Source organism: Andrena cerasifolii, chromosome 15 (assembly GCF_050908995.1).
Source record: "Andrena cerasifolii isolate SP2316 chromosome 15, iyAndCera1_principal, whole genome shotgun sequence".
NCBI classification, from domain to species: domain Eukaryota; kingdom Metazoa; phylum Arthropoda; class Insecta; order Hymenoptera; family Andrenidae; genus Andrena; species Andrena cerasifolii.
Window position 1 is genome coordinate 9,750,420 of NC_135132.1, and position 19,743 is coordinate 9,770,162.

General features: G+C 44.3%; 2 protein-coding genes across 6 annotated transcripts; one reads left to right on the top strand and one right to left on the bottom strand.

Moving 5' to 3' along the window:
• The first annotated feature begins 784 nt into the window (after positions 1-784).
• Positions 785-3,378, top strand: LOC143377319 (ubiquitin-conjugating enzyme E2 J2). 3 transcript variants are annotated; one of them, XM_076828469.1, is made up of 5 exons: positions 790-1,067; positions 1,383-1,571; positions 1,645-1,879; positions 1,941-2,069; positions 2,142-3,378. In XM_076828469.1, exons 2-5 carry the CDS (start codon positions 1,456-1,458, stop codon positions 2,352-2,354), a joined length of 693 nt encoding a protein of 230 aa, XP_076684584.1. In that variant the 5' UTR covers positions 790-1,067; positions 1,383-1,455; the 3' UTR covers positions 2,355-3,378. The 3 variants fall into 3 exon arrangements, with proteins under 3 accessions (XP_076684586.1, XP_076684584.1, XP_076684583.1); XM_076828468.1 differs by having other exon boundaries at positions 791-1,071; positions 1,202-1,571; XM_076828471.1 differs by lacking the exon at positions 1,383-1,571 and having other exon boundaries at positions 785-1,067.
• A 10,759-nt stretch (positions 3,379-14,137) lies between these two features.
• Twi (twist) lies at positions 14,138-19,463 on the bottom strand. Of its 3 annotated transcripts, none has more exons than XM_076827718.1 (2): positions 18,245-19,463; positions 14,138-15,722 (listed from the first exon to the last, which is right to left on the bottom strand). In XM_076827718.1, exons 1-2 carry the CDS (start codon positions 19,182-19,184, stop codon positions 15,589-15,591), a joined length of 1,074 nt encoding a protein of 357 aa, XP_076683833.1. In that variant the 5' UTR covers positions 19,185-19,463; the 3' UTR covers positions 14,138-15,588. The 3 variants fall into 3 exon arrangements, with proteins under 3 accessions (XP_076683833.1, XP_076683832.1, XP_076683831.1); XM_076827717.1 differs by having other exon boundaries at positions 14,138-15,725; XM_076827716.1 differs by having other exon boundaries at positions 14,138-15,739.
• Between the last annotated feature and the right edge of the window lie 280 nt (positions 19,464-19,743).

A 19,743-nucleotide genomic window follows, 5' to 3' on the forward strand; every position in this document is an offset into this window, starting at 1 on the left:
TTGTTTGTTAAGTACTTTGTTTAATAATATAATAAGAGATTTAAATTAGGAGAGATCCCGGTTTTAAACAAGTGAATACTAAAGCATATTTGAACGCCCGTGTTTTTCGTTTGAAGATTTTTGAAAATCTCCTGAAATATGGAAGAGAAATCTGTGAAAGGGCCATTATCGGAAAATGCAGGTTTTTAAATATAAATCACGACTCGAAAACAGGAACAAAATGTAATTTGTGATATTCATTTTATTACAAAAACGACGATTTGGGCGTAAGTGGAATTCGTCATTGGGGGCCTATGAAGTGATTCTATAATTATTTTACAATCACATTTTTCAAGATGTATCTTCCATATATATCTATTTTCAATAATAAACAGGCGTAATTTAAGTAGTGTTTATAAATATTGACATCTAGGGAATTTCGATAAATGCAGGCACTATGAACAAGCCGTAAGGATTCCACCGAAATTGAAATGCAAATGGATATTAAAATTAAATATAAATTTCAATTCTTTACCTACAACGTTATCAAAAGATTCTTCGATTTTGAATTTTATATTTCCCGCGCGCAGTTATTACGCAAAAACTCGTAATAATACGAACAGAAAAGAACAGATATAGACATAGTTAATGAAGATTATTCTCCTTAACAATCAATTCCTTTCATTACTTCCCAATCCCGAAAATACTCGCAAATAGCTATAGTCATCAAAATACCAGAATACACATATGCTGATTCTCTCGCAAAGCACGAGCGTCCCGTTCGAAGTTCTATTCTACGCCACTGGATCTTTACTAGCCCCTGCAGCGATTCGAAATCTCCCGAGGATCTTAAGATCGATCATGCCCTAGTGGCCCTAATGATAAAAGATGGTTGATAACCGCCCCGAGCTTAGTATCCTCAGATCAGAATGATTTATCAACGAGCGTAGAGATAACCAAAGGCGTCGCGCCAGACGATCTTGGCAGCACTGTACAGCGAAATGAAATCATTCGTTGCGTTTCATAGTCATATGTTTTCTGTCGCGGAAGGGTTGCTGTCAGACTTTGGTGTCATTCATGAATATTCGGTAGGTGATTAGGCCCAGGTTTCTCGCCCAGCGATCCCTACCGCTATTTTACCGCGCCTCCGAATCTCCGCCGATCTTCCAGCGGAACGGGACCCGCTGCAAGTCACTCGGGGAAACTCCTTCCATTCGCACAGGTTACTATAAACCTGTTTTCAACTGGACACATTGTAAATAAACCGCTGCAAACCTCCCGAATCGAAAGCTCAAGCCTCCACGTGGGAAAACGTGCGTCGCGAGCTGTTGCAACAGTGGAACCCTTTTCTTACCAAAGCCTGCTGTACAAAGAAGTTCTTACCGAGGAGGTATCTTTCCCAGTACAGTAGAGACCAAGAAGTACGAGATAAGCGCCCATATAGCGGCTTAAGCAACGGTTCGCGCCGTAGTCAGTATGAACAGGAAAACGAACAGCGCGACTGCGGTACTGAAACAGCACTACCTGCGCCTTAAGAAAGACCCCGTGCCATATGTCCTCGCCGAGCCAGTTCCTTCTAACATACTGGAATGGTATAGCATGCAGTGCTTCTCCTACGAGTAGCCAAAGAAAAACGATACTATATTCTGCATAATCTTTTCTCAGGCACTATGTAATGAAAGGTCCAGAGGAGACTCCTTACGAGGGAGGATACTACCACGGGAAGCTTATATTCCCCGGGGAATTCCCGTTTCAACCTCCTAGCATTTATATGAACACACCAAACGGCAGGTTCAAAGTCAACACCAGGCTGTGCTTATCCATTTCGGATTTCCATCCGGACACGTGGAACCCGACGTGGAGCGTGTCTAGCATACTCCTCGGGTTACTTAGTTTCATGGTGCGTATGTAAATGTAGGAAACGGTAGATCGGTATCTAACGCCAATGGCTTCTGCGGCAGATCGAGAAGAGTCCCACCCTGGGTGGCATTTACACGACGGATTACGAGAAGAGGCAGTTGGCTGCGCAGAGCTTGGAGTTCAATCTGAAGGACAAAATGTTCTGCGAACTGTTCCCGGATACTGTGGAGGTATTGTTAGTGGTTTCTTTATACTTATGGAGGGAGGTGTTGGGAGTGGCTAATGGGAGACGTGTTTAACAGGCGATCAAAGCGGAGTTGGAGCACAGGAAAGAGTTGGAGAAACAGGCGAGGCATTACTCCACTACGGCTGAAGTGTCGTCGCTGATAAGCGATCAGCTGCAGAGAGACCAGAGCCCTTTGCACAGGATGCTGACTAATCTAATCGTCATTATAGGCTTCGCGGCGTTCGCGTGCACAGTGAAATATGTACTGAGGAGCATAGCGATGGAATAAGTCGAAGGTGGCAGCGAAGCATTTGTGTCCGTTTTGTTACGAGTTGTACTATATTCGCAGATTTTAAACACGAGAAGCGCGCATCGAGGGTGGGACCTTCGGGGCTCTACGCGAGCGTTTATTAGGAAACCATGGGTCGCGAGGTTTTAATCTGTCTTTGAGAATCTAACGCTGTTGATAGATTAGGGTCCTTCCATTTAGTACCATTGGCCGAGGCCAGTTCTGTTGCGCAAACTTCCGAAGCGTGGTTCTTGGACGAGCTACATTTAGCCGATTATTTGGTAAATCGTGTGCCGGAGAAAATGGGAGGGAGAGAATGGGAGAGTGAAATTAACGAGGTTCGTAGGGGCTTCCTGTATCATACACCTCGACGATACCAATGGACATCAACAATAATTCTATCGCAACTTTCGTTTTGCTTCCCGATTCGTTTGTACGCCTACCGAAGACAGACTAACTGCACAAACTCCTTTAACCGAGTAAATGGCTGCCGTTCGCCTCTACGATGTGCCAACTGGATCGAAATTTCTAACCGAATCGGACTAAGCTTAGTAGGATAGTTTCTATCTCGAATGGAACGTGTTGATCTTGTAAATACTTTTAGTAGGTTAATAAGATACAGAGTCGGTGGACGCGAATCCGCTTTGAAAATTCGGGGATTCGTGCCGGTATTCATTATTTGTCTGGACTGTGTCACTCGAAAAGATAACTCTGCGGAGGATGAAATACGAAAGTCTACTTTTCTACACGTACCTCGGGTACTCTCAGCTTGCAAAAAAAAAAAAACAATTACGCTCAGGCATTTTGTATTCGTACTTGAAATAAGTTACGTTCTCCTCGCTTACTCCAACAAACATTTCCGTTCTTCCATCATACGGGTCCGTAGACGCAATAAAGCAAAGATCTAACTCAACGTCAACTGATAGATTCACACGGTGCAATTAACAATCGATAATGTGTACCGAGAGCATTAACAAGAATGGAACTGAACTAGACTTAATAAATCAATATTTATGTTACAAAACTGCCTCAGTTTAATTTATGAATTAAACAATATACGATGTAAGAATTTCATACATAAAGATGGGCGTTTGTCTTTCCCCTCCCCACGTATTTTCATATATTAAATACTTCATTTACCTCTGCGCTGCAATTTCGGAGGCAGCGACTCACTCTCAGCTCTGTGAAAGATCAATTATAACGACCACGAATGCATTAAATGGGCAACGCCATCCGCGAAACAAGTGAGCGTCGGTATTCAAATTCGAACGGTTCGCGCGCTTTAAAGTGACGCCATTTGTACTCGAGATTCGTTCGAAAAAAGCCGTTACGTTCGAAGCAAAAAGCTATCGCCGCGAATATTGTATTACTCTAACGAAGAAACCATGATTCTTCTATTTCGAGTGTTCTGCTACCGGAAAAGTTAGCATCACAGAGGAACTTTCGCCTGAAATGATAGAATTTCTACTGAAAATGCTGCACTTACCACTGACGCCTATCGACCAGTTTGCTCCTCCTGCAGAAGAACTTGAGTCACCATGGCACATTTACACGTATTTCTTCGATACCCGACGAGGTAACATCACTTTACTATGCAACACTTAAAAAATAACGCTTCTAGCCCAATTAAACGTTCATATAATATCGTCGAGGACGAACAGCCGCGGTCTCTGATCGTAATTCGATCTACAAATACAGGTGTCGCCCTCGTGACAATTTTCAAAAGTGCTATTTCCATCTTACGATTCAGACTTCAATAAAGAATATTTCCCTTTTACCGACAAATGACACTACTAAAATTACCAGAAGAATAATTTGGAAATTTTCATCACACCTACAAGTAGTGCCCAAAGGAACTGATATAAAAATAATAACCTCATTTGACTAGCCTAGTGAAACCGATAAGAGGTGCCCTCGAAAATAATTCAGGTGAGACTAACTTTAATAACGAAAATAATAAACAATATCCGTAAATTCTACTTCTTTGGCGTCCCTTAAACGTTCCATATTGATATTCGGTTCGACGATTCTTTCGATCTCGATCGATTCTTTCGGTTTCGATTATTCGTTGCCAAATAAGTGGATGCAGTGTTAGCGTGGAATTCTACCGTTCTGCACGCTATTTGCGGAGTTCTTTCGCGGGATTTAATTATGGACGAGTTGCGGTTGAAGAACCATTCACAGTTTATCGATGGGAAAGGAAGAAAGGAAAGGGATCGTTGGCGAGGCAGTTTACCGGAGCGGTAAACAGTTAGAATTTTCTTTGAATGGCCCCTTGTCTGTGCGCGCTCGGGAGGAAGGACGCATCCTGTGGAGTTGGCTGTAGCTTCCTTGCCGCTTCTGTTTTCTCGAAATAAGCGGAGTGGGTATGTAAATGCTAATTCCAACAATAATGTCACTCATAACCTATGAACATTCTGACGAGTTTATCGAATATGTTGAATAAAGGTTAGAACTTCTAACTTAGAAGCTTGATGTGCTTGATTAGTTGGATTAGAAGGTTAGGAAATTGGAGGGGGGAGGGTAGAAACTTTCGATTATAAGTTTAAGGTTTTATTGTTGACAAGTGGGATGATTTTAGATTGGAATTCTAATTTAGGGAGATTAAGAGGTAGATTAGGATTAGGTTGTTGATTTTTGAGTAGATGTGGGAGGGTCAGGAGTGAGTTCTGTGGGCGCGAAATTTGAAACCAAAATGGCGTCCTTGCGAGTTTCAAATCTGTCTGGAGGGATAAGATATTTGGGGTTTAAAAATTTAATTTCTAGTGCTGTGGGTGGTTTAATTCGTGCTCAATGGAATCAAGATACCTTCAGCTTAAAACTTCAATAATCATCTTGCTCTCAAATTTAAAATTATGATTCTAACACCTCGCGGTCAAAATAAAAAAATTGAGCAATAATAATCGAGCGATGTAAGCTTACGATTTCCACCTCAAAACGAAACAGTAGATTACTTTTAATTTTAAGCAAAGGAGGCAAATCCAAGTCCAAGACTTTTTTACAAAAACAGAACACACATTCTCAAATTTCATTCAACACAATCTCACCAACATTATCCATTCTTTTTAAATGAATTTATTTAGCTTCGATCCTCTGTATGTTTGTTTCGTGTATGGTTCAAACATGGCGACTCCATTTTCAATGAAAAGAAAAAAATAATATATAAAAAATTCACAAACAGTAAAAACTAAAAACAAAAAAAATATATGAAAAAAAATTATATTAAACGATTTTACTAAAAATGCACTAAAAAAATAATTATTTTCTTGTACTACAAATCTGATGGCGAAACATATGTGACTTTAAATAAAATCATACAAATTCTGTGATTATCCTTTTTCTGTACAATTGATTTGAACAATTCTACAGAATAATGACAGAGTTTATATGATTTTATATAAAGTTACAAATCACCGTCAAAATTGTTGTACAAGAAAATAATAATTTTTTAGTTTGTAGTGCATTTTTAGCAAAATCGTTTAACATACAAATTTTTTTTTTATATATTTTCATTGTTAATATCAACTTACATCCAGACTACACACACATCTGCTGCAGCTTCCCCTGGAGCCACTCCGGAGGATCCACCTTAATCCGTAAAAACATCCCGCAAAAGAAGCAAACAGCAATTTACTAGGCCGCGAAACAACAAGGAAGTCGTATCCCACGTCGGTGGACAGCCTCTTCCTCTCAGAAACAACGATCCCGACCTTCTATCGCCCTGGAGAACGCCCTCCGGAGTAAATCATCGAAGCAGGCGCCAGGACACTTCTGTCTCGCCTAAGATCCTGCGAAAATAAGACACACGTGTCCACTACCTTCTGCGTTTCCTGAGCCATTCGCACTAGTTTCTTCTGCTCATACATTTTGTTGGAAAACTCGAATGTTTATTAGTACGACCGAAATCGTTGCGCTGCTTATGAGCCGCCTCTTTGGTTTATTTTTATATACAGGGTGTTATGCCCACGATTTTTATCCAAAAAATACAAAGCAACAGCAAACACTGAGGATTATTAGATTTTTATAGTAAAATTAACATATTGGGAAATTAGAATGAATTTAATATGAATTACAAGTAATCATATATTCACGTAGAATTGTGGTAGCGAATTTTGTAGGCAATTGCGACAATCTGATTCTTGGTAGAGGGTTTAAGGCTTCGTTCAATACCGGAAGTTTCTGAAATATGGGTCTTTAAGGTGGCCAAATGGCTGTTTTATTAACCCCTTGCACTCTGACTTATTCGCGAGTGAATGGAGCAGAAATATTTTCCTCGGTACTGTTAGCTACTAAATGGACATATTTCGAATTCAGAGAAATGTGGTACAAAGCTCTCAAAATCAGTAGTTTATTTTACAGTGGGTGGCCAAATTATACTCAAACAAAAAGGTTTGAGATTTTGTAAGTTTAAGCGATGGCTGTATCTCTGCGAAAAATGGCCGCAAAAAATATTTAAAAAACGCATTTTAACCCTTGAAGTTTCTAGTTTTTGAATCAAGGACTCAATTTTTTCAGCCATTATGATGAATGCTAACAAAGTTTCCTTTCATAACCTTTAGTTGCCAATTTATGATTTTTTTTTAATCGTATTAAATCCATTGATCCAATGATCCCAAAAATTGACGAAAATATTTTGAGTATAACAATTTGGCCACCCTCTGTAGTATGAGCCACGAACTCTTCCATTTTCTCAAAGTTTACTGATATTAGCAAATTCTTGGAACGCAAGGGGTTGAAAGTCTCATTATTTAGTGTTCCTTGCAAAGAAAACAGACTTTTAAGAGACATTCGATTTTTTAAACTATTTCGCATTGAATTTCGAAAACATTTTCCTCCACACAAATAGTGAAGAGGTGCGCTCAAAGTGCACAAGATAGGCGCCCAAATTTATATTATTTATATCTCTAGGTTTCAATGTAACTAGCCCTCCTATAAATAGTAGGCACTTAAAATCTTTGAAAGCTCGCGAACCACTTCGCTGACAAAATCTCAGCTTCAAGGAGCGAACTGTATGATCGGGCAAATAATTTTATCGAAATAGGGTTTACGACACCCTGGCGCGGCCGAAACGCGCGCCCAGAGGGTGCAGCGTCGGCCACGAGGCGGTAACGTGATTTAGAGTGTCGTCGATCGGTTGGAGGCAGCTTCGTGGAACCGTTTCAGGTCCCCATTTCCTAAGCCGCGGTCGCGTACCGCCGAAAAAGCTCCTCTAGAAATAATTAACTGGCGGGGACGAGCTCATTACGCGGCTTAATTAGCCGCCACTGGTATTCGTGTTCCTCGTGTCGAACGAGGGTCGGCAACTGTATCGGCTACCGAATCCTGGCGCCTTTTATTAACGTTTCCCCGCCTACAATACCCGTTCGACCGTGTTTCCTGCGATACACGCTCATTAGAACCGAAAGCGACGCGCTGCAGCCGTCACGTTTGCGTTCTTCAAGCTCAAATTTCGTGTAATTTATTCACGACAGTAGTGTCATCGATTCGGGATTAAAAAACGCGTCGAAAACGTAGAGAGAAGTTTTCCTCCAGGAGTTACCGTTTTCGAGAAAATAAGGATGAAAGGCGTTGCTAGCCGCGCATTCCTGGGCGTTTTCGCGCTGCAACTTTCCAGCGATTTTCTCGAGAACGCAGCGTCGCACGGGAAAATGGTGCTCTACGTTTTTTGTTCGCTTTTTAACGGCCAATCGATGGGTAGTAAGATGAATACCGTAGGTGCGATATTTCGCTAGATTTTAGGGGTTTTGTGGGGGAGCCGGGGTGCAGGAAGGGACTTTTTTTGCCATTTCTATTTCCGTTTGCATCTAATGGCGTTCGAGCGCTACCAACTGGCTAGTTTTCTCTCTGTTGTATTTACCCATGTCCCGTTGGAGTGGCACGGAGCGATTGCAAGGGAATGATTTAACTGGTGGAGTAAAACGGGTTCCCTCGGGCCTCGAATAAGTGCTCGGTGCCACTGGATCGCCTCTGTATACAGATATATTCACGTTTGTACAGGGAGGGGCGGGAGGGTGTCGTTGGCACTAACGACGGACGATTCATCATCCGAGGGAAAACGAAAGGAGTGACAGAAATTGCGGTGATTTAGTAGGAAAAGACAGAGAACAGATGTTAAGGCTTCCCCGCCGCTGGTACGGCGGCCTTTATCTATCCGATCCTCTATCGTGGCTAATCGTTTTCTTCCTCCTCGACTTTCCTCCCGCTTCTGCGTTCTCCTGGGCTGCCTCTGCTGCGACTATTGCTGTGCCAAACAGGTTCAATTAACCGGGGACGTTGAGGATGTTTTAGGAATCTTGAGGAATCTTTGAAAACCTGTGGAAGCCACTAGCAATTAATTTCTAAGGGCATACAGAGGCCTGCGAGAAACTTTGGAACGTGTGGGTGTCTTTGAGAATCTGCAGAAATTTTTAAGAAGTCACCAAGGATCCCTGGAAATCTCTGGGAGCTTCCAAACTCCTCAAGGAACCTTGAAGAACTCACAGAAAAGGATCCAGGAGCCTTCGTTAAGTCTTGCGGCCCTCCGTGGCTGGTCCAGCTACTTTTTCTCCACGACCGTCGCGCAATATCGAAAACGCATCGGATCACGGGAGATCGAGGGGTCGTCCGTGGTTCTGGGATGAGAGATGAGAAGAAAGAAAAACGGTGCAACAGTCACGCACACGAGGGGCTGGGGCAGGATCCTCCACCAGGGTTCCCGCGTTCGTAAATAAACCTGGTGGAGCGTGGTGGGTCGCTATGTTTAGTTTAGGTGGTTTCTCAGATTTCGGGGGATCACCGCGGGCAGAACGTGTGACAGGTCTTCCAGCTACCGGTGGGCTGCTTTACGATCGCTAGTACGCTACCAATTCGCTGCAACTGCTGCCAGTCACTCAGACGGCGAAGATGAAGGGACAGCGGCGGGGAGAGAAGAAAAGGGACAAGTTGGACGAGCGAAGGAAGTGGGAGAAGGGGAAGAAGCAGGAGCTGAAGAAGAATCAAGTAAGGAAGCAGCAGACGAAGAGAAACGAGCAGAGGAAGATGAAGAATTTCAGAAAATCAATGAAACCCCGAAACTTGTTCCCCCTTTGCCACCACCCACCGACTCGAAGTGATCACTGGATGGCTTGCACTCTCCGTTTAGCTCCCCTCCGTTCACCCCCGAGAGATTTAACCTCTGCCGAACGTCCTCTCGAGCAACAGGTCACCAGGTGTATCCCACTGGCGTACCTCGCATCGCGTTCGACGTGGATCGAGGCTGCCTTCCCTGGCACAAGAGGAGTGTCCAGGGGACAACGGTTCGACGAGGCCTTTGCCTACATCCGGTATTCGTGGATTGGCCGAAGGACGGCTGGTTGACATCGTTTTTGGCCAATGGTCGCGGACCTGGGCGTCGACTGGCGTCAAGCGTTTCCCTTGCAATAATATTTGCGCTGGCTCGTCTAATCCATTAAGCCAGCCGTCCCACGCCGTTTGGTAAATTATTTATCGGCTCTTCTCCTCCGTCGCTATTCCGCCACCCCGCCCCCCCCCTCCCAACCCCCGCCGCCCATCGAATTTACGATCTGGGAATATCCATACGTTTCGCAGCTCGTTACGAGAACTGTGACGTCAGTCGTTGGCGTAACGACGTCGCCTCGAGACGGAGTGTTGATCGAGATTTAAAACCCCCCTTCCGCGATCTCTTCTCGCGGCTCCTAGCTGTCTTTCTTGGCTAAACGATCTCCATTTATCGGATGGCCCAGTTGAACGTCGAATGTCTCGAGACCTCGGGGGTTTCGGGGTTATAGTAGCGCGGGGGTGCGAGCTAGAGTGGATCTGATGGTACCAATGGATTCAGCTCGAAAAAACGCATCGGAAATATTCGAAGAATTTTTCTCGTACGATGCTTCGTTCTCGAGGAAATTGAGTTCAAAGACGTAGGCGCATTAGCGGCATTTTTGGGCGCCGCGCGCACTTGTCTTTGAGACTGAATATCTCGGCAACGAAGCGTCGCACGAAAGAAATTCTTTCTATGTTTTCGATGCATTTTTTTAAGACGGATCGTATGCCGTTGAGAGAGGGCGGGAATTCCAAGGGCAAGGGTGTGAAAAAAATGAAAAACCGTGTCCAGGATCGATGATCGTTTATTGCAACGCTCGCGATCGATATAAAAATACTGTACATTAGTGGGACGCGCTAATGCACGATCGTGTACAAACCAGGTGCGCCTCGGCACCGTTTTCAGGAATGGAAATCCGAATTTTCGTTGTATTCGCTTAAACTATACGAAACAGCCCCCACGGAATCATTCGCGATCTTTAAAAGCGTAAAAGAATCGCGAATCTCAGTGGGGTGAGCTGTCTGGATGACTCAAGAATCAGCGTGAGTCAGGAGAGCAGAATACTTATATCACCGAACAGAGAAAAGAAGATAAATCAAAGAAATTTCTCAGGAAAACCTAACTCACAGTGATCCTTCTCAAAATCGTCCATCATTCCACCCTTTCACCGCGAAAGACAATTTCTCATCCACTTTTTTATTCTACCCTAAGCCATTGAATATATGCACCTCGATATTGTAATTACTATAAATAATTTAACACTAAAATATACGCTCCTAGGTGGAAGACTTTGGGCACTCAGATCTGCCAGCTGTTCTTCTCTTCTTTTTATCCTTACGCTTAATAGAATCGATAAATGAAAGGTTTTGCGCAGCAAAATGGTCGCTTAACAATATTTACAGTGTTATTTACAAGAGATAGTAGCCACTCGGTGTTGCTCGACAACGAGGGGCAATAAATTATTGCGTCATCCGGCCAAAGTTGTACCTTACACAATGCTAGGCTAACGGTGTGCTTAACGCTAGGTAGTCGCAGAAATATACACAAAATACGCTCTTATATTACAGTTCTGCTGTCTGAAAATATTCGGCGCGGAGCTTGGTACTTTGGTACTATGCTAAACTTAAATCTAGGCAGACTATGTACAAGTTCTTTGGTTTGTTTAGCTGTATGGTCAAGGCCACTGGAAAGGCACTCGATTTCTTATCATTAAATACTTTCTTTATAATACAGAGGGGTGGGGGTCTTTACAGAAATGGAAAAAGGCGATTTTGTGAACCCTAATCCCAGCAATCTCGAATTCGGGGAATTAAATTTCAAATCAGAAGATTCTGTCGAAATTCGAGAATTCAAACTTAACTGCTGAAATTATTTTCTTTTGTAATTAATAATTACGGAGAGATAAGAAGGCATTGCCAGTTTTTATGGAGGATTAATTTTGGTATTTTATTCTTCTCAATTGTTTCGATTTCTGAAAAATGTTCGCAGTTTATTCGAAATTACTAGTAGCTGAGGGAATTTTTTTTCAAGAATTTTTCTGTTTCTTGGTTCATCAAAAAAATATTTGTCACTGTTTTTTTTTCCACAGTGTACAATATTACGTACTTAAACTAGTATTTACATCTTTGGTGCTCGCAGTGTTTTTTCCAAAACCTCTTCGAACTTTAAAATATTTATCTATTATTTTCAACGACCGAGCTTATAATTAAATAGATCCTTTGCAACACGAGGCACATCTTTGGTATCTCCTCACCAACAATTTTAACAATCTCTTAACGCGTTTATAGAATTGACACAGACTGATTTCATAGTTTATAATATTACAAGCTCCAGGAATTATATTGTCGACTCAGAACTGAAACCTTCCAGTTTTCGCATCTAATCACTTCGACCGCCATACTGAGCCCAGGTTCCTCGCAGAAATACGAATTACAAATCTGATAAACTTTATTAAATTGATAAAATAATATCTAAATTCAGGGAGATCTTTATCTACAGAGCAGTAGGGACTAGTCACACTTCACAGAGGTCTGCTTTCTTATTGAATTAATTAAAAAAAATGTGATCTCTCGTTGAACCCAAAATCCCCAAGTAACGTGGTGAAGAAATCTTTTAAATATTCTAACTTGGATAATAAATGTTTTACAAAAATAAAGTAGCAACACAATAATTGTTAAACAAACTACCAATTTGTGTACATATACTTCATTTTCGATAAATCATGTAATATTGACAATCGTTGTTGTTTGTGAATTGTTGTTTGGATTCAAAGAATTCTTGAGGCTTTCTCGGTCGATTTTCTTGTTGTTTGGGATAGCTTTTGAGTCTGTGAGAAAGGAGACTTCTTCTGGTGGTTATTTGCGGAGTTTTGGTTAGAGTTAATGTTAAATCAAATTTGTAATACTCACTTGGGATTCACCGAGGCAAAAATGGGCAATTTTGTTATTTAAATAAAATTTCGAATAACGAATAGAAGTTAAAAAAAGATTCTTCCTATATCAAATAAAGTTAACTCAGTATAACGAAGTAATGACAAATAATTTTTTAACTTTCATTCGTTACCCGTAATTTTATTTAAATAAAATTTTCGCCCACCTCTGCACTCAGGCTTCATTTAAAATTCTTTGTAAAATTTTGATTAGACTTTACCCAGCTATGCCTCTAAAGACTCCCTCCAAGCAACGAAATTCCGCCCCAAAATCGTGCCCCAGGCAGAAAGCAACACTCCCTGTCAATGATCAATAAATAAAACAGAAAATCGAAGCACAGTGGTAACTAATTGCAAAATTGTTTCAAGGACGGAAACAAGACACGTCCAGCGACTTCTTCAGCTCGTCCCACGAGCCGGGGGAGCCGATGGGTTTGTTTTTGCGGGGAGAGGGTGTGCTGGTTCACCGAGAGGGTTCGGGGACGCGTCAGGGTTCCTGGCTAATTGAATCCAAAGAGATTTATGGCTGCCAGCGGCAGTGTACCGCGAAAAAGAATAATCGCGGGTGTCTTGGCACGGGAACGTTGACGAATGCTTTTCACTAGCAATTAAAATACTCTTATTGATAAGCAATGGGGGGCTGATTCCTGCTTCGGTTAGGCAAACGGTGACAGGCTCCCGAGGACACTGATGGCACCTCGTTTGGAGGCCGGGCCTTTTTTCCGCGAAGATTCAGCGCGGCAATAAAGCCTGCCGGCGGATTTAACGCGGCGTGTCTTCGTTAACGCGAGTCTTTTCCTTCTGACGGTTTAAAATAACCGGACACTGCGTTTCGGAGGGAATTTCTACGCGGTAACCACTGGATTCAGAAAACCTCGGAGCACAGTGTCGCGGTCCGTGAAGCTGGGGCGAGTAAAATTGGTGGAGGATCTTCCTACTGTGGGAAGAAAATCGTGCGAGGCAGCTATCCGGCGCCAAAAGGCCCGTTAATGGCCCCTGTCGGTTGTTTTGTTTCAGCTTGAGTCTCATCTACTCGTCCCATGGGTCGGTTAGAGCTTGTTTCCTCAGCGTCGGGACGCTGCCTCGTAAAAAGGACTCGTAAAGTCGCGGCGATGACGCTACTGTCTGCTGGGGGAGGAAAATCGGCTCGCCTCGAGGGACCGAAGGCTCCTGGGTGAGCTTTGGCTTCGAGGAATTGATAATTGATTTTTTTTTAAGGAGTGACTGGAGGTGCACTTGAGGAATTTTAATTTCGAAGCTTTGGATGTTGGGAAAATTGCTGTTCAGTGGATTAAATAGGATATCACTTAGGGGAGGTACATTTAATTTCGGGTTTGAAGTATCTAGAAAGTAGACTGCTTTGTGAATTGAATTTGGAATAATGTAAGCTTTGAGAAGTGAAATTGGGAGAGTCAGAAAATCGCAGGGCCAAAAATAACCCCTCCAATGGGATTCCCAGCTGAATTTTGTCGAGTTGATTTGGAATAATTTTGCGATTCTTGGGGAATTAAGTTGGGGGTGTTGCGAAGTAAATCTCAATTCAGCAGTCGGAGAAACAGTGACGATGATTTGTGTGAATTGGTCAAATAAACGGTGGACAGGTAGAAACAGTTGTAGGTTGAAAGCACGCGACCAGGTTGGCCGCTGCCCTCGAGCTTGAGGCCATAAATTCAGTCTAACGGATTCGCCACCGCCGTTCAAGTAGTGGTGGATGCGGCAGGAGGGAGTGATTTTGGGAATCCCAGCAATAATCGACCATTCAATCACTGTGTAGAGCAACCCTTTCCGTTTTAATATACAGAGAGCTGTCCCCCAAGTTCTGTCCGTAAACTGACAGCTTTTAACTGCTATTGCACTTAGTGTTGGATAATTCTATCAAAATTTACAACTTCAGGCACCAAAAAAAAATATTAAAGCTAGTTTTATTAACCCCAATTACTTTTAAATTCAATCAGAACGTACTTCAGTCCTTACTTAACTGGAAGATCCACTGTTCCTACACACAAGTCCTTAAAAATCTAACAAATTAAAATTTCCAAGTTTTCCCCAGCCCTCCGAACACTGTTATAAAAATGGCCCTCGCAACAACCCCAGCAAAAAACTTGCAAGTCTCCAAAACCCAGAAGAAATATTCTTTAAACCCTTCCCTTCCACAAAGAAGCAATTAAAATCCCCCAATAAAATTACCCAACCCCAAACCGAGGCCCAAAAACAATTTCAACGAATCCAAACACAAGCCCACTCCCCCAAAGTGACTTTTCCTCTGAATCAGAAAATCAAGATTTCTTCACCGCGAACCGTACTCAGCAGGGAAACAGATCACTGCCAAGATTGATAGCGACGGGTGACTGCTAGCAGAGCTTAATAAGACTGATCTACACGATCCGGAGCGTAGAGATCACAAAGAGAGCTGGCCAAGAAGCCAGAGTCCGTCCTCCTCTTAATAGACCAACGGGGAGGCTCTAAATTATTGGCCCGCGTTATGGGCACGGCTCAGGTTGATGTATCGCGTCGCGAAAAGGACTGTCGCGATTGTATTTCAAAGGAGGGACCAGTATACAGGCAGTAAGAACGATTGCTGTTAACCAGTCGTCAGTGGCAAGTGTGACTAACCCTCTAATCGCCCTGAAAAGTCTCCCTGTACTGATTCGAGAGTTTCCTTTGGCCCGAGCACTCTTTGGGGGTGATTACAGCTGGAAGAAGAGATCTTCGCTTGCCTGTGGCTCGCAGAGTTTCCTTGCTGCTGGGTTCTAGCGCGGAAATGGAAATCGCTGCCCCGCAGGGAACTCGCCGAGGACGAGTCGACCGATTCCCAAGCGTACTTTCCTCTTTCGCAGAGAATTTGGTCCTTGTTTCCTTGGGGGAGGGAAGTTAGTGGGCGATTTCGATACTTTCGAGCCAGCGAAAATAGGAAATCGACGTGGTCCGCGGCGTGTCTTCTCTCGCGAGATTCGCTTTCGGCTGACAAACCTTGCGGCTGGTGGACCGTTCAGGGATGATCCTGGGGCTTAGAGATTTGAGTTCCAGTCGTCCTCCATCCTCCAGACGCTGAACGCGTAGGAGAGCTTCTCGTGGGCCATGTAGCTGCAGGATGACGAGGTGATTTCTCTTGCTGCGAGCACCGCGCTTCTTGGGACTCTGTCTGCTGGAAAAGAAAGGCTGTTGGTCGTGGCTCTGTAGAGAAACTAAAGGCTCTGGAGACAAGTTTCGTGTTTGGTCGGGTGGAGCTGTGCGTTTGGGGCGTAGGAAGTGAACACTGATCAGCTAATTCACTTTGGTGGTCTGTCTATTTTCGTTGGGAAGTCTTATTTAGTTTACAGTTTTATGATCTCCCTGCTTTGATAGACAGATCCGACGGGCTTCCTACCTTCTTGCGGGACTACTTTGATTCCCGTTTCGAAATGACGATTGAGTTTGGAGATCTCTTCTTGCCACTTACTACTGCAATTGAGTAATTTCATGGAGAAGTAATTGGTAACAAAGAGAAGGGAATACTCCTGGCCAGAAATTGATCTAGTGCCTGGCAATTCATTTACTGCAGCCTGCTTCAAATATTAAATATTAAAAATACTGTGCCAACTCAATACTCATCGAACTATGTTAAACAGTGTCTTATTAATTACTCGTGAACATTGCCAAGATATGGCCCACTAATTGTTCCCCAGTAATTCTAAATTATCTTCCAGGCCTGGTGAACGATTCCCCAGCACCCAGAGCGGAGGAGCAGCCCAAAGAAGCCAAAAAGAAAGCCGAGAAAGTCAAAGGAATGCACAGCGAAGCGAGGGGAGAGTCATCATGGCGCATCACCGGTGAGTCAAATAAAAAAACACCGCAGACTATTATTTGCATCTTGCGCGCAGAAAAGGGACCCAGGGATCTCTTCTCAAACATTTTTGGCGTCCCGATATTATTACACGCCTGAAATCATGGCAAAGCATTGCCATTTGGCCAGCTTCGAAGGGCCATTTTTCAAATCATTGCACGTCTGTGGCAGTGCCAAGTCTACAGGGCGATTAAAAAGACGATATATCTGAGAAAAGTTCGAATTTGAGGGCTGCAAAGTGTTTTAATCGAAGGGAGAGACACGAGAGGTGTCAGGAGAGGCGAAAGCTGAGAAATCTTATTAAATGGCAACTATTCTCAAATTTTCTGAATTTCTTCAAGTCCCAGAAGTTTAATCTCGCGTAGAAATTGAAACGAGGAGTTAACAGACTTGGAAGACTACTCCACCGCTACTCTTTGCCCTATCTGAAAGCAGTTCCTTTAAACAAAACGGTTCCTTTTCCACTCGAGGCATTCCAGGGTGATCCTGTTTGTCTCTTGGTTTGTAAATATTGACTTGTCGACGACAAAACGAGTCGAGTGGCAGAAGTGTTTGGCCTGAAAGGGTAGCCACTTGTGCGAGAGGCTTCTAGGGTGGCTACTGGCTATGGCCTGCGACTTCTGAATCCGAGGGCCCCTTCTGGGGGTCTGTTTAATTCGTTCGCACTGTAAACAGACGCGATTCCTCGCGCCAGGTCACCCCGAACACGTGCTACCCGACCCAGGGGGAGGTGCCGACGGATGCACGAGATTCTCTGAGCTATCAAACCGAATCTCACATCGGAATGGCTACTTTAAATTTAAATTTCTGGCTTTACAAATACTAGCAGTTATTTAGAACATTTTTAGGACCGTTTATACGGCTATTTCAGTCACTTGCGGCATGGTAGGGCTACTTTTCAATATTTTGGGGGGCTGTTGCTAGCTTTTCATTTCTACTGAGAAGTGATATGGGCAATGCAGAAGAAAAATTTTAATTGGGAGAGTTTAGAGATACAGAGGCTGGCCAAATTATTATACTCGAAACATTTTCGTCAATTTTTGGGATCGTTTTAAAATGGATTTAATACGATTAGAAGAAAATCTTAAATTGGCAACTAAAGGTTCTGAAAGGAAACTTTCTTAGTTTCTCAAAACACCCATGAAGATTTGTCTACGATCATGAGTTCGCAAGTTATAGGTGTTCAAAGTGAAAAGTACCTTTTTTTATTTGACCGCGGATAACTCGGTTAATAAAAATCATACCACAAAACTAAAACAACGAAATTAAAGAGAAATGTTTGCTCTATAAGAGCTGTTCATTGAATATACCGGAGAAATTTTTTTTGGGTCGGTGCATACGTTCAAACTGGGCAAAAAATTCTGAAACTTCGTTTCCTACGCTTCGTCTTGACAAAACAGTAAGTATCACAACGGATGAAAAAAATTGAGTACTTGATTCAAAAACTAGAAACTTCAAGCGTTAAAATGCGTTTTTTTTTATTTTTTTGCGGCCATTTTTCGCAGAGATACATTCTATCGCTTAAACTTACAAAATCTCAAACCTTTTTGTTTAGTATATAATTTGAGTATAATATATAATTTGACCACCCTCTGTAGATTGGACCCCCCTCTTGTGCTCTATTTAACTCTAAAGGACCCAAAAACTACTACCAAAAAATACTCAACAAAATTCCACCACCATTACTCTGCAACGACTGCCACCCCAGTTGCCTAACAACCCCAAAAATTCTATTCCACCCCAACAGCCAAAGTCATAAAAAAAAACCTCCCGCCCCACATCCTCCACCCTCATCCCCCACAGCTCCAATTCCCAAGAAGCAAATATCTAAAAAGACTTACCAGCATCCTCCACCCCATCAGTGTTCTCCATATTGCAATGCAAGACCTGGAACAGGAAGTCGATGTACCTAGTAGCCAGCTTGAGCGTCTGAATCTTGCTGAGCTTGTCACTGGGCAGGGTGGGTATGATCTTCCTGAGCGCGGCGAAGGCCTCGTTCAAGCTCTGCGTCCTCTGCCTCTCCCTGACGTTCGCCATCACCCTCTGGTTCTGGATCTCCTCGAAGGTGGCCCCGCTCCTCCTCCTCACCTTGCTCTTGGTCGACGACGCGTTGCTGTCGGACTCGGACTCGTTCTCGATGCTGCAGGACTTCCTTTTCCTCTTCCCTCCGCTCCTCTCCACCTGGTAGCTCTTCGTAGACGAGGTCGGCTCCGGCATCTGGCTCATCTCCACCTGCTTGTACCTCTGGTGCTCCGCCTCGGGCTTGTAGTCCAGTACCTCCGGCTTGTACTCCACGGGCTCCACGTGATGGTAGCCCTGCTGCGGCTGGCCAGCCGGCATCTCCTCGCCGCCAGAGGAGTACATCTGCGGGGACGGGGTCAGGTAGACGCTCTGCTCGTGGTCCCTGCTGTGGTCGGACAAGAACCCCGGTGAATTGTCGTGGAGCCGCCTGTCGTAGTCCGCGTGAAGGTCCCTGAGGATCTTGCCGCCGCTGTGCTCCTGGTACCTCTTCTCCTCGTCCTGGTTCTCGTACATCACGTAGACGGGCTGCTGGTAGAGCACCTGGTGGTGGTGAGGCTGGTAGCCGGGTAGGTCCCTGTGCTCCGGCGGATTGCTCAGGTCCATCAGGTGGCTGGGCGGCGAGAAGCGCTCGTAGTGGTCCGGCGAGTTGCTGGCCGAGCTGCCGGCGCTGTGCGGGATGCCCGAGCTGTCGTTGTTGTCCAGGATGTAGAGCGCCTGGATTCTCTGCGCGTGGAGGCTCGCTGCCTGGCTGGCCTGCATCGTTGAGGGGTCAGAGAGTGGAGGATTGGTCTCTGCTGAATGGTCACTTCGGCTCTTGGTCTTCTTCAGCCTCTGAACACTGTCATCGCACTAGCACTAGCTTGTTCTCGAAGACACTCTCGGGGAGGGACTCACCTTCGCGGTTCCTCACCTTGCGAGGGGTGGTAGTGGCGGGTGGACACTTTGGATTGGCGAGGGAAGGAGCGGATTTTTTTTTTTCGAGCAGGTTTTCACGAACGGCGCACGTTTCTGCTCGAGGGTCAAGACTCGTCTGATGGAACAGTGCGGTGAGCTTCTTCATGTCAAGAGGGAACCCCGCCTACGAGCATGGGACTGCACCCCCACCAATCCCTCCTCTGGCTACCCCTACTGCGGGCGTTCGTCTCCCCCCTCCGCGGGCACCGACGGCTTCTTTCATCCGACTCGACTGTCGGCCAGTCCCCACCCACGATAGCGACTGTTGTGGGAAGGAGAGGGAGAGAGTGGCGGGTGAGGGGGTCGGGGGAGGGAGTGCTGATCGAGTAGGGGGCTACAAAGTTGTGGCAACGTGGATGGAGAG